General features: G+C 42.0%; 1 protein-coding gene across 1 annotated transcript in view; it reads left to right on the forward strand.

The window, feature by feature from the left end:
* LOC111864389 (discoidin domain-containing receptor 2) overlaps positions 1–14663 on the forward strand; it is a gene marked incomplete in the record, with an annotated part of 500235 nt that overhangs the window by 415002 nt on the left and 70570 nt on the right. The window contains 1 exon segment of the mRNA XM_033751417.1: positions 7399–7538. Coding sequence (XP_033607308.1) covers positions 7399–7538 — 140 coding nt within the window.

Consider the following 14663-nt stretch of genomic DNA (forward strand, 5'->3'; position numbering starts at 1 on the left):
ACTGGCTCGATCTGGCTCAGGATAGGGACCAGTCGAGGGCTGTTGTGAACACGGTAATGAACCTTCGGGTTCTCGAAAATATTGGGAGGTTCTTGAGTAGCTGCATAATTGGCGGCTTCTCCAGAAAGGCTCAGTTCCGTGAATGAATGAGTCATTAGGTAGAAAACATGGTACTGAATTGAAGGACGATAGATGAATGATGAACTGGAAGAGATTTGGAAAGGAGCCGGTCGTAGCCAAATCGAGGTGCTGTCCCGGGACTTGCATGGAGGAACTAAGGAAAAACTACGAGAAACCTAGTCAAGATAGCGATACTATTAAGTGATAATACATGTCTATGTCTTTGTCTTTGTCCAGTAGTGCAAGATGAACACTTGGGAATGTTGTATATTCCCGGTAACTCCTGCATACTCTGTAGACATCCCGGCAGCGCACGTGTGTCGAAAAAGTTGCTGCATCATTCAGGCGAAACAACTCGTTCAGTTAAATGTGATATGACACCGTGTGGTTTGATAGTTCTTTACGTTTCACATGTACCTACTGCCTATATTTTCTTGTTAGAAAAGTGTCATGAAGAAGGAGGCAGTGCAGTCTCACATCCCGAAATATTTAATGCCTATGGCAACCGCTTTCAGCACCACAAATTTCGCATGTTCACCTGTCAGCAGCATTTCGGATGCCCTTCAACGCATTAACTCCTATCAGCAAATATCACTTGAGAAATTGCCGCCGCTGCGACGGCTGAACGAGGAAATACAAACGAATCATAAAACTCCAAAGCGACGAGATCCAGAATTATCTCCGACAGATCACGCGCAAAGCAGAAATTTGTAGAAGATCCAGTTTTATTGCTAGTAACATAACTTAAAGATCATGATCTGACATTTACGGCATAAGCGCCATATCGACACCATCTTTATTTCTCTCAAGTGGTTCTTCGGACATGTATTTAATGTTTTTATGGAATGGCGTCCGTTTGTATGAGTATTTAGTGTGTTTCACAATTTATAAGAGTTATTCGGAACCGCATGGCTAAGAATCCTGCGGAGGTCAGTGTGAAACAAAACTGACCTCTTCCTTTTCTGGGCAGAATATGGGTCTCTTTCCTTTAGCACTAGGGTTCAAAACCAGTTTGTGGAACAGACATTTGTGGTCGATTCATGTTTGGATTTCTTTTGTTGCCACATTTTCTCCCATATCATCACATAACACAATTTTATAAATTGTCACCAGTCGAACATCAGTGCGTTAAAATGCTTTATTATATCAAATACTGAATGAAAACTCCGAGCAGGTAGGCGTAGCTGTAACTCTCTAGTCTCATATTTTGGAGGTACTGGGTTCGCAACTCCACCATGACACCAGTTATTCTTACGGATAGTTTAGTGGATTTCCCTCAGTTCTTCTTGGATAATTCAGCGATAGTGCCACTGTTAGGCCATGACCGCTTTCTTAAAAAAAAAATCCTTCATAATTTGTCCTTCTATCATCTTATCGTTCGGAGTTATAGAATCTAGCTACTGACAGCATCGTAAGATCCCCCCTGACAAGAAACTTAAATCTTGTATGGTGCTTCAGTATCAACCGGTAAGAACAGTTCTTATTAATGTTGGTTAACATATCCCTTGTAGATCGACGATTTGGAGTGATTTGACTCAGTAATCATGTACGCATATCACATTCCCATAAATGATAAGTAATTTTATTCGGTGTACGGTGACGCATGGGAATATGCAACAGGACCTTGTTATTGTCTCCATAAAGGTGACATGTAGAACGTAGAAATTATTGGGTGAAACATATTCAAAAAGCAGAAAGTTATTAGACAAATGAGTGGTGTTCCGATTCGAAGGGAACTTATAATATTTTATTTAGGTAAATATAGTTCTGCTCATAAAACTTTCTCTTGCTGGAAGGAAGCGGTGATATAGGATAAGGAGGGCGGAGTCTGTTGCTGAGGGAGACAGCGAGAATTTCTGTAACTCAGTAAAGGACTGATTTTTCAATGATGAATTCAAAAGAAGAGAATGCTAATAGCCCTGAGAAGGACTGTCCCCATATGCTCACTTACACATCTTCCGTGTCAGGCCTCTCCCACATTATGCATAATTTTTTCACCGAATGCCTCTTTTCTACCCTGAACACGTTTCTTCAGAAATATTTGTACGTATCAAACTACAAGGCTTTGCACCGCAGTTTGATGCGGTGATGCTTATTAATTGTATTCGGAAGGTTAGTAGTTCGAATCTCGACCATGACACCAACCGTCTTGGTTGACTTTTTCATGGTTTTGCTCAGTCCCTTCAGACAAATTCTCGGATAGTATCTTCAACTTAGGAAATTCTCTCTTCCTTTAAATTCCTACGCACGGCAGCATAGTTGGTTGAGGCACTATGCTACACGCTGGAAGATCGCCGGTTCCATTCCCGATGAAGTTATTGTATTTTTTCAATTGACCACATCCTTCCAGCCGCTCTATTTCTCTGGGATCGACTCAGCCTCTAACAGAAATGAGTACCAGGAATCTTCCTTGGAGTAAAGGGCGGCCGGCGCTTAAGACTGACAACCTGAATGCCACCTGTGAGGCGATTGTCTAGAAAATGTGGGAGCTTCGATGTCTCACAATTCTATGGGCCTTCATGGCCTTTTACAGTGATTGCTTCTTCTTTAATATTCGACTCTGTGTAATCTGTTGTTCTGATACATGCTAATCAGAACGAAATTAATGAAAACAGATACACGGCATCTTGCCACAGAGGACTGTAATTTTATTTCTTGCTACGGAATAACCAGAAATCGCACTTAACATATGGAATTTTCAATTCCCATTTTCTCTAAACTTACGATGCCTTATGAAACCTCTCTAAAGCCGACANAGCTCCTGATTTGTATTATGGAGATTCCTGGTTCGGATCTTGGCTAGAACTTCACGTTTCCATGGTCTTTCTCAGCCCCTTAAGGCCAGTTCCGGGATATTAGATTGCCATAAATTAGTCCGTGACCTCTTCCTTCCCCATAATTCCCATTTCAGTTATTCATCAGCCCTGTCCTACCAAGTCTTACCGTGGGGGTACCTGAAAGTTAAATGTAGTTGAGCAGAAGAATCCACAGTATTTTCTTCAAATGACCTTCAAACATCAGCTGGTTTAATAATAAAAGCCCGTTTTCTTCCTCTGAATATCTGTATATCACACCTGATGCCATCTATCGAGAGAGTTATGTACTGTTTGATTAAGAACGAGCCGATATCTTCGAATGTAGCAGTTTGATTGGAAGTATCCCGAGCCGATATAGTCGGTACTTGCGTGTTAAGGGTTAATCATTCTACCATTCGATGCTATATAAAACCTGCGTTACTGAAACGTCGATTAATAACCCGTACGCAAATAAAATAAAAATTCATTTTGAACGTTATCCCCGTACTACTCTCTAGTCTATCTTAAAACATATTGAAAGTTCAGCACCGCATAGTTACCTTTATTCTGTCACGCAGTATGAGTGACTATAGACGGGGTTTGGATTGATGAATGGGTTTACTGGCCGCATATACACACGACTTGGAACTGCAAACAATTACAACGCTATCACTGATCTACAAACTTCAGAAATCACAAGAGAACACGCAAAGCCTGAGTCGTTTATAGTCTTTCCTATTCGTTGCTTGGTAACAGGTCTCAACAATGGAGATTCTTTAGCTTCTATGATCACGCCGTTGCCCGCTAGCTAATACTATTCACAACTGAACTCATAGCTCCAACTTTCCTAGTTATTACGTCTCGGCACGGACCAAATAGAAAACATCGTGGTTCCAACAGTAAAGGCGGGTTTACATTAAGGCAACCATTGGCAACCGCCTCACGCGGCGCGATTGTATGCTGCAAGTTGCTCACTTGCACGAATGGGTAACGCAATCGCATGCGGCTTTCGTCCCGCGTCCTCTAGTTGCTTCAGGCCGCAAGGTTATCCATCGCTAGTGGGTTCAGTTGCCTATTCGCATGCGGCGTGATGAGTTGGGACACGGATAAAGCCAAGGGTCTTATCGAAGAATACCGCGAAAAGAGCATTCTGTGGGATTTGCGGGATCCCAATTATAAAGACAATCGGAAGAAGTCGAAGCTATGGGAGGAATTAGCCACGAAGTTTGAATGTTCGGTGAAGGAAGCAAAAGAAAAGGGTAAAAACCTCAGAACGACCTTCCACACGTATAGAAAGAAGAAGAGCGGATCTCTGACGTTTTCTTCTCTTGCTCAGAATGAGATAAGCCGCAGCAGCAACTGTCTGCAGTGACATCTCTACACGAGCTGACGTAAAAATTGAAGCAACCAGTCGGTCGCATGCGGCAACGGTTGCTCCTGGCCGCATGCTGCTTGATAAATTGGACGGCGAACATAGTCGGCCGATGAGGGCAACTAGGTTGCTTTAAGTTTACCCAGTGTAAACACGCCTTAACTCTATTGTTGCGTGCATGTTCGTTGCAGCAGGAACGTGTTTACAGAGCCGTTGCCCAGAAACTGTCGCCGCTTGACAACGCGTCTGTACGCCACAACACTTTAAGCTGAACAGTTACACTTGTATGTGGTATTTAACATCCAAACCTGTAAGGTATGAGACACAAAGACGTGCCCTGGGTGCTGCTTAGAGGCAGAGAACAATTTCTTTTTATATTTCGTTAATCAGTTTTCAATATAATACAATCGTAATGATATTGAGTTTGGTTATTTTAACAGAGTATACCGATAAAGCGCTGCAAGCGTAGATTGCAGATAGTATTAATTATGCCGGTAGAAGAACCTACCAGTAATGGTCTCTCTTTCGTCAGCTGTCGTGTTTTTCATAAATTACGCATAATTAGAAGAGTCTCTTGAAGCATATATTTAGTATTTTTCTTTTAATATTGGGCATCATAATTGAATTATGAACATGCGTAGCAACTACCAAGTAGTTCTCCATAAAAAGTGTTTTGAACAATAGTCATAAGTAACAATCACATATATTTCATGTTGCATACGAATATTTGTACCGTAAGTTGTTTACTGATAGTCTTTGATCTATAGTCTTTGATCTAAGTTTCATGAAGAAATGGGGTTTATGGATCAAAATTTCATTTGTTAGAGAAAATATATTATAGGACCTGAATGCCGTATTCAATTGAAATCTGTCGACCAATTTTTTTTTGCAGACGGATCATACTGACCGGCAGAGAAACCGACCTGTCTGTTATTCTTGAATTTTTGTAAACTTTCTATAGTGAATGCTTCCTGATATGGACAGGCGGTTTTAACAAAGCAGTGGGAGAGAACATAGGGTAAATTCCGTATACTTCTTTGTAATCCTGGACTATAACTTGACCCACATCACAAAGTGCAGGGTACGTAAGCGAACTACTGTTCACCACGGCAAAACCGGAGGCAAGCGCAAGAAACATTTGGGACGTCAGCATGTAAGAGAACGGCCCATCCATCAACGTCTTCCACAATAGGCTCTTCTCATTTGTCCTTTTATGAAGTTGTCCGCCCCGTCATGTCTTCATTTTTTATTATTCAGACACTGCTCTAATGCGAAATAAATAACTTGAAAATTTTGTCCATTTCTTTTTACTCTGCAGGGCAGGAAAAAAAAGTTGAAATATATACTAGAATAAAACCCGCTGAAAGTTCTATGGAAAATTGGTTCTGTTATCAGCACCATACTCGATCACACTTGTTTCACTGTGATCTACTTATATATTATAGCACTAGGACACTTGGAAGTAATGATTTCGTTAAATATGCGAGCAATGAGCTTGAAATTTTCTGAAAAGATAGCTGTGTCATATTAATATTGGAACTTTCCACGTCTTTTGTTGTTATCCTCTGCTGTCAGCGTACATGCAACCGTCAAGTGGCGCCTCCATGAAATTTCACGTGAACTCGTAGCGACTGGCTCGACGCGGACGTTACATTACTTTATATATATAGGGATGGTGCGCATACTTGCAGCCTCGCAGCCTATTTTCTGGCTCCTGTGCGATGCTAAGTTTTGAAACAGAACTGCTTCCTAGTTTGGATTACTCTTTGACCATGAAGATGGAGCCAATATGTTAATCAGAAAAGTTTGTTGTTTGTTACCAGACTACACAGTGTTACATCTCATAATTCAGTACTCTTAATTATAATGTAACCACGGAATTTGCCATTATAATTTAATAAGACAGTATCAGAATTGTTTTTTGTCTACATTAACAGACAACTCATATATAAAGAAGGTTTCATGGATTGGTAATATAAACGTCATTGCTTAAATTCGTTTAGTATCATGCATCTGATTATTGGAATGTATCGGAATATGTTTAGGTGTGCATTTGGCATTTTGTATGATGGATGAGAGAATTTAGTCTATACGTTTGACATTACATCGTTGAATAAAATGCCAACTAGATGACGTCAGGCTTCGATTTGCAGATATTGCACACTAATTCGCTCCTTCACTTTTATATGGCTAAGGTGAGCACAATTTCAGTGTATAGAATTATGTTGTGTACGTATAAACATTGCTGTTTGAACGATAGCAATTAAATTTGTCTTAATATTAATTGAACAAAGGCTGAGGCGTGTTAACTTGCGCATGTTCTAATGATGTAAACTTAAAATGAATGTCACTATATAGCATGTCTATAACTGGTTTCATTCCACATAAATTGAAAGCAATCAAAAAGAGTTTCGATGTGCCAGTTCTCTTTCCTAAAAAAATATTTACGTAATTTTGATGATCTGTTTTATGGCGGCCATTCCACGGTAACTCCTGACGACTCTGATCAGGATGTAGTGATAATTAAGCGTGAGATTTAGTAAGTTTCTTGGTGATGTCGTCTAGTTCTGTGAACAGAATATAACGTTGCGAAAGCTGGATCTGTTTCCTTCTTCAAGGAAATGGTGGGAGTTTCCTACGCATTTGAGTGCCTTAAAAGATTTCGTGTCTGTCATTTGTCCACTAGTTCACTGGAAAAGATAGTGCCCCTGCTTCTCATCCTGTGGACCTCGAATTCAGACCAAGGCAAGAGATCATCTATCCTGTCGAAGCATTACCGTCAATCTGTATCCTCTCCAGGCAGATGTTGGGATAGTACTCCAAATTAGGCTACAGCAGAGCCCTACCATGTTCTTTCCCTTTCCTTTTTTTGGTTTATTTTACTACGCTTGTATTATCTAGACTGCAGCGTCCAGTGATAAGAAGTGATGATAAATTTATTGGAGAGGACTTGGAAGGAAGCGATCGTAGCTTTACCACCGTTTTATAAAGAGATTTTCTTACTACACGGCGTTATAGTCGTATAAGTTAGACCTATAGTTACAAACGTGCAGGTGTTACTGATTTGTCGCCCCCTTTGCTGACTATAGTTACTCTATTGTTGTTTTGCAGGTTACGAGTGGGTGGGCTGGAGGAATGACACGGTTGGTATGGCGGGGCACCCAGTGGAAATTGTCTTCGAGTTCGACCGTGTCCGGAATTTCTCCGCAATGTATCTCCACACTAACAACTTGTTTAGCAAGGACGTTCAGGTGAGTGACGCCTTGTTCTGCTGCTGGAAAGTACGTTCAGGTGAGTGAGGCCGTGTTCTGCTGGAAAGTACGTTCAGGTGAGTGACGCCATTTTCTACTGGAAAGTACGTTCAGTTGAGTGACACCTTGTTCTGCTGCCGGAAAGTACGTTCAGGTGAGTGACGCCGTTTTCTACTGGAAAGTACGTTCAATTGAGTGACACCTTGTTCTGCTGCCGGAAAGTACGTTCAGGTGAGTGACGCCGTTTTCTACTGGAAAGTACGTTCAATTGAGTGACACCTTGTTCTGCTGCCGGAAAGTACGTTCAGGTGAGTGACGCCGTTTTCTACTGGAAAGTACGTTCAATTGAGTGACACCTTGTTCTGCTGCCGGAAAGTACGTTCAGGTGAGTGACGCCGTTTTCTACTGGAAAGTACGTTCAATTGAGTGACACCTTGTTCTGCTGCCGGAAAGTACGTTCAGGTGAGTGACGCCGTTTTCTACTGGAAAGTACGTTCAATTGAGTGACACCTTGTTCTGCTGCCGGAAAGTACGTTCAGGTGAGTGACGCCGTTTTCTACTGGAAAGTACGTTCAATTGAGTGACACCTTGTTCTGCTGCCGGAAAGTACGTTCAGGTGAGTGACGCCGTTTTCTACTGGAAAGTACGTTCAATTGAGTGACACCTTGTTCTGCTGCCGGAAAGTACGTTCAGGTGAGTGACGCCGTTTTCTACTGGAAAGTACGTTCAATTGAGTGACACCTTGTCCTGCTGCTGGAAAATACGTTCAGGTAAGTGAGGCCATGTTCTACTGGAAAGTACATTCAGATGAGTGAGGCTGTGTTATACTGGAAAGTACGTTCAGGTGAGTGAGGCCGTGTTCTATAGAAAGTACGTTCAGATGAGTGAGGCTGTGTTATACTGGAAAGTACGTTCAGGTGAGTGAGGCCGTGTTCTATAGAAAGTTAGTTCATGTGAGTGAGGCCGTGTTCTACTGGAAAGTACGTTCAGGTAGTGACGCTGTGTTCTATTGAAAGCAGGTTCATATGAGTGAGGCCGTGTTCTACTAGAAGGTACGACCAGGTGAGCGATACCATGTTTTATAAAAAATGTATAACATGCATTTTGCCACAGCCATGAATGATTGTTATTGAGGCAAAGGTATTTTTGGCTAGAAAACAGATAAAGTATGCTTATCTGATTTTTCTCATGTACCCTGTAACTATTTGATTCGGGAACTTGAAATGTCATTGAAAGGCTGTTATATTAGGCCATTTTGAAAGTACAGAGAAGCTTGATCTTATGATTGTGGTACATATAAATATGAAAGCAGGAGACTGCTTCTAAACGTCGGTATACACGCTAGTTAGTTAGTTAGAGAGGGTGGGTTTCCCCATGCACCGCGACCAGTTTGATTTATTGTGCTTCCCTCTATGATATTCTACCAGTCTCTATATCCTACCGGTACTGGTGCTTACCATCAGCCCAGCCCTGCCAGCGAGACCGGTTCTACTAGCTGAGAGGTATCTATAATGCTTCCCCCATCTACCAGAGGTATTAGAGACTGCTGTTGGGCGGGAAACGTCCGGAATTTGGCTCAGTGACCTCCTTTGGAGATATGAGGTTCTTTTACGTGCCGTAAAGCTACGACACGGGACACACGGCTTAAAGTCCCTCCCGGAGGACTTGTTCCCTGAAATTTTCCGCCCTTAAAAATTCGACGACCACCGCCGGGTACTTGAACCCGCGTACTACGAGTCATGAGGTGGGAACGTTACCTCTAGGTATACATGCTGACTCAGACAATAATAGTTTGAATTTTATGCCATGAAAACCGCGAACCTTCGTCCAGGTCTAATATGGCGCCAATAGAGATTTAACTTTCAGAATACTACATCTAACAGTGAAGATTTCTGTCTTGTGAGATATGACGTCATATAGATGGTTAAAAGGTCAGCCGACGTTTCGGAGGAATATTCGCCGTATATTCATGGTCGAAGAATAAACCAAAGAATAAACCACGACGAAAAAGGCAACAAGCAGAGTGGGTTGACTTTTAACGGTCTACAAGTCGCTATAGCCCACGAGATAAAACCCTTCATAACCACCGCTATAGGAACCTGAGTATTTCACGGCTCTTCAAAAATACAAGCGTGCTTATTTAAAACCAGGAAGAGACTAGAATGAAAATGGCCGCACTTACTTAAGGCTAGTGGCAAATATGTATTACAGAATCAATCTGGATACGTATTTGTCAGGCCTGAATTTCCAAGCAACACCACTGAATTTATTTTACATATTTCCAAATTCTGACGAGAGTGAGTGATCTGATTGCCTTGCGGGTTGTGAGATCATGTAGTTTCGTAGATGGATACCGACGTTTCGGAGGTATGTACTGCCTGAAGGTGAAGGAAGGAGGTTCCTTCAGAACCACGATATCCGCCTACAACCCAGACGACCACAGCCTGAACATTGGGTTTCTTATTTATAGTTTTAATGAAGCCTCTAACGAGCTCTGGAGACGGGCCGTTGCTCATGGGAGTACTAAGTTTCTGAACTTTGCTTCCACACCTTTTCACCTCCGGTTGAAAACAAATCCAGTTCGTGAAACACTGTGTTGTTTCTAAGAATACTAGACTATAAATAAAGTCCATAAACTCAGTAATTATAACGAGTACTAACTTCTTGGAAATAACACCGTGTAGTCCGTAGGGAGGCAACGGACATTTCGGAGGAATATACCACATCCATCTTCAGCTTCGACTAAGCCGAGCAAGATGCCAGCGTCAAAGCAAGTGGGTTTAGAAGGCTTGCTATTATTTTCCACGCTAGTATCTTGCGCGGCTTATTTGACCCTGAAAACGGAGGCGTTATTTCCCTCCGAAACGTCGGCTGACTCAAAGGACTACACGGAGTTATATGCAAGGAGATAGAAATCTTCAGAAGCACCGCTGTGAGAATCTCATATCTTCAATAATTATAGTTATCTAATTTTATTAAAGCCTCTTATTTTTTTATCGCTAGTGGGGTGAGACTAAGTCCCTTGTACTGCGGCCACTTCTGGCCTATTGTACCAGCCCCAGATGATAGGTGAGGGGGATTGTGGAGGAATTGGTGGAATGAAGATTGGCAGGGGAAACCGAAGTACTCGGAGAAAACCCGCCCCATCGCCACTTTGTCCACCCCAAATCCCACTTGAGCAGACCCGGGATCGAACCCGGGCCGCCGCGGTGGGAAGCCAGCGACTATCCGCTTGAGCTATGGCGCGGCCCTAAAGCCTGTTAGTATAATTCAATAATAGAAGTTCAGGCTGTGGTAACGGGTAACTTCATCTTGTTCTTCAGTACCACGTCATGAAGATGTGGTGGGAAGTTAAGTATATGAGTAGTTGCACGTATTATTAACCTGGTTACTAGATGGAGGTCAGTGGTTAGTTTGACGCTATGGCCGCTTTATCCCGCCGAAAGGGCCCCTAGAACCCATCAGATTTGAGGCTTTGTGGACCTCAGAAGCAGTTGGGACGCGATGGCGAAGAGAAAATCCTCTTCCCCTGCCGGAAACAAACTCTAGCTAGTAGGCCAGCTACTATACTGACAGAACAATCACAGACCTTATTTCAGAATCTGAGGAATACAAAACCTTAATAAGCAATAAAAGCAAGACAGAGTTATTAAACTACAGACCAAAAATTTCGTATTGTAACTTGAGTTCTGTGCTGAAATGAAATGTTTGTAAAGATTTTAGCTTCTGGTGTGTGAAGCTGTGCAATATGATAACGTCTACAGATGTTTTGGAGCTTCATCTTATATCCATCTTGCGGGGAGATAAGGCAAACGTTGGAACGGGGAAAGGAGAGTGAAGGTCGTCATTGGAGCCCGAAGCGAACCAATCGGAGTGAGGAGAAGGGCGGCAGAACAAGAGGCCTCTGTAAGGGCCGTTTCCCAGGGTACAGAGATGGGAGAAGTACTGCTCTAGATGTCCGGTAGCTGTTATATGGAGGTCAGAAGGGACAGTGTAAGGAAACATGGTTCTTAAAGGGCCTATTGAAGTGCAGAGTGAGGAGGAGGAAAGACAGAAAGACTAACAGGACCTAAAGGTGGAAGGGGTGGAGAAGGGGAAGATTAAGGAGGGAATATTTTTTGTAAATGTTTTATATATAACAGATGACTCTGTCCGAAGGCTGTACATCGAATGAACACCCAGCAACACGCATTCTAATGGAACACGGCCTTTAACATGAAGTTAATAAAAATAAACGATGCGTATTATTGTTATGCTCTGTGATATTTGTATCCACAGGGCGGAGTCTTCTCAGACCTTTATGCTAATTTGTACCATGCACAAAACGAACTTGAAATGTCCGTCATATATATGCATAACTATGCTGTATGTAGAGTTATGCTGAGCTGTGAGTGGGAAGTATAAAACGGCCTACGCCCTTCGAGGAACACATAACTGCTAGTAATTTATTACACCCTTAGTGATGCAAGCAGTAATTGTTTGTAGCCCGTATTGCCTCCAGAAAGTGACAAAATCCGCAAAAGTATATCATAACAGGGCGGACACACACATATCACAGTCTGTTTATGATGCTTCATAACAATGAGCTGTGCGTATATTGATTAGCCTTTGAATACTGAAAGAGAGAGAGAAAGACAAGAGAAGTGACTGGGAGAGCAGTGAGAGAGACAGAGAGAACAGAAAAGCTGCAGATTTGAAGGTCCCCAGACAGTGCCCGTTTGTCCTTTTGGTAAATATTATTTATAAGTGAAGAGAACTTTGTTATGTGTAGAGTAAAGAATTTAACGTTGGTTTCGCTGTGTTCGATCGGAATTGTGGGTATCATTGGGTGGGTTGCATTATGGCGGAAGTTTAATGTTAACTATAGTAGGGCTGAATGTGACGTATGCAGTGCTATGTGGAATTTGATTTACATTTTTTTTTAATTCGCTTAGTGGGGGGTGGAGTCCAACTGGGTCCACTCGGCACGGCGGCCACTGATTGGCCTATTGTAGCCTGTCCCGGGCGATTATGATGATGGAGAATTTGTTGGAATGAAAATTGGCAGGGGAAACTGAAGTACTCCGAGAAAACCGGCCCCAGCGTCACTTTGTCCACCACAAATCCCACTTATTGACATTTACCCCAGAACTGAGAAATACGACGGAAAACGTTGATATAGATGGCTGGTCGCAGGGCTTACCAGATGCAAACTGACATCCAGTCAACAGTCCGGTATTTAAATGCACGGGCTCTAACGTTAGTCCCTATCTGTGCTCTCGCTCCATTTTGAAACTTGTATTATTTTATACAGAGGTTTGTTTCGTATGTATACTTTGGAAGAATAATGGACAACTTTGGGTGAAATAAGGAGGCTTTCTTGCTGTGTTTTTTAAATCTTTTTGTCACAAGTATTCGTAACATTCGTAAGTAACCTTCAACAATTTTACATTCTTTTTATCACTTGTAATCACTGACCTTCTGCCTGGTACTCTCCGTTTCTGTAGGCTCTAAATTTGGTCCAACATAAGGAATGTGAAACCTACAGATAATATTTCATAATTCAGTTCCTACATCTTAGAAAAACAGCGAGTGTCAATTACAGGTACCAATAGATTAATGTTTAGGTAATCAATTGCTGTTTATTCTGAGAATCATATGAAACTCATAAATGTATTGGACAAAATGCACACTAGCATGCAGTACACATACTTACCATTGTACTTTACAGGGGCAAGGAAGGTTGTAGTTTAATAAATACTTTCGTTTCAATAGTATGTATGTAATAGGTGGACTCACCTGCATCTAATTCCGAGGTTAAGAATAATAGAGCGTACCTCCATTTCCCCATATGTCTTTATGGAGTGGTGCCTAATTAATTAAGCAGGAGAAACATTGACGGAGTTAGGTTAGACTATCAGTCATGCCTAGTAAAGTACACAGATGTCACATTTGAAAGATGAAATCTGTTAATTTACACGCCGTCTAGTTATTTCATACACTAACTGAATTTCGCAATCAAAATGCGTAATCTATACTTTAATCAGATATACCGTAGAATAACTAATTGAGAGTAGTGATGTGTAGAATGAAGTTACGGTTNCAGTTATTTTAAATTCTAACTGCCCTCAGATACTTCATAGGATAATTAGGTATCCTATGAGCTATTCCTTATCAAATCTATGGGTATTCTGTAAGATTAATGAATTACACACCTTAATGACAACATAAACACGTCTATTTAACAGTCAGCTCTTCTGGCTTTCGACAACTTTCATATTGTTGGATCTTACAATATCGTAGCGACGACGATGAAGATAAGATGTGACGCCCTGTAGTCTGGTAGAAACTCATCGACGTTTCGAAGAAACATAGGACCTGCTTCATTAAGGTCGATGAGCAAGCCAAGCAGCCTTTAAGAAACAGTAAATTTAATTTCGGGATTTATTATTTGCGTTTATCCCAGAGAGTGTAATTCATCAGTCTTCACACTGTGGTCTTCTGGATTCTGAACTCTGCTGATAGGTAAAGTAGCAACGCTTGGGAGGGGGTTCACGCCATAGTTCAAGCGGTTAGTCGCTAGCTTCCCGCCGCGGCGGCCCGGGTTCGATCCCGGGTATGGTCAAGTGGAATTTGTGGTGGACAAAGTGGCGCTGGGGTGTCCACATACAAAAATACATGATGTCATTACACAGAAGACCACAATATGAAATTCTACTGACGTCAAGACTTCAAACCTCATATATTACTGTTGTCCTCTGCTGGGAGAAGCCTTGCGACGGGCCGATCCCCGTCCAGGGACTTCTTCCTAATGATGTGCATCTAACAGTATTCTGAAACTCGGCGTACAGAAGACATTGATCCGCACTGGTCTCTTTGTATCGTGTAAGAGGAAGAAGCGCTGTATGGCTTCCATAAGGCAGCGCCAATATTTAATTTATTAGAGAGGTGTTAGAAGTGCCTAGACGAAAGGTAAAAGCCAGAATAGAGAAAACAATATTGCTGTGAGGTGCGTGATGCCTATCCATTGTAGCACTCGTGTCGAATAATACAGCAGTGAACTTGTTATGCTGGTAGAACACGCAACGTGATGTAAGTGAGATAGAAAGAAATTGATCTGTAGCTTGGGACAGCAGAGTTTTCATG

The sequence above is a fragment of the Cryptotermes secundus genome, unplaced genomic scaffold (genome assembly GCF_002891405.2).
Source record: "Cryptotermes secundus unplaced genomic scaffold, Csec_1.0 scaffold399, whole genome shotgun sequence".
Taxonomy (NCBI): Eukaryota; Metazoa; Arthropoda; class Insecta; order Blattodea; family Kalotermitidae; genus Cryptotermes; species Cryptotermes secundus.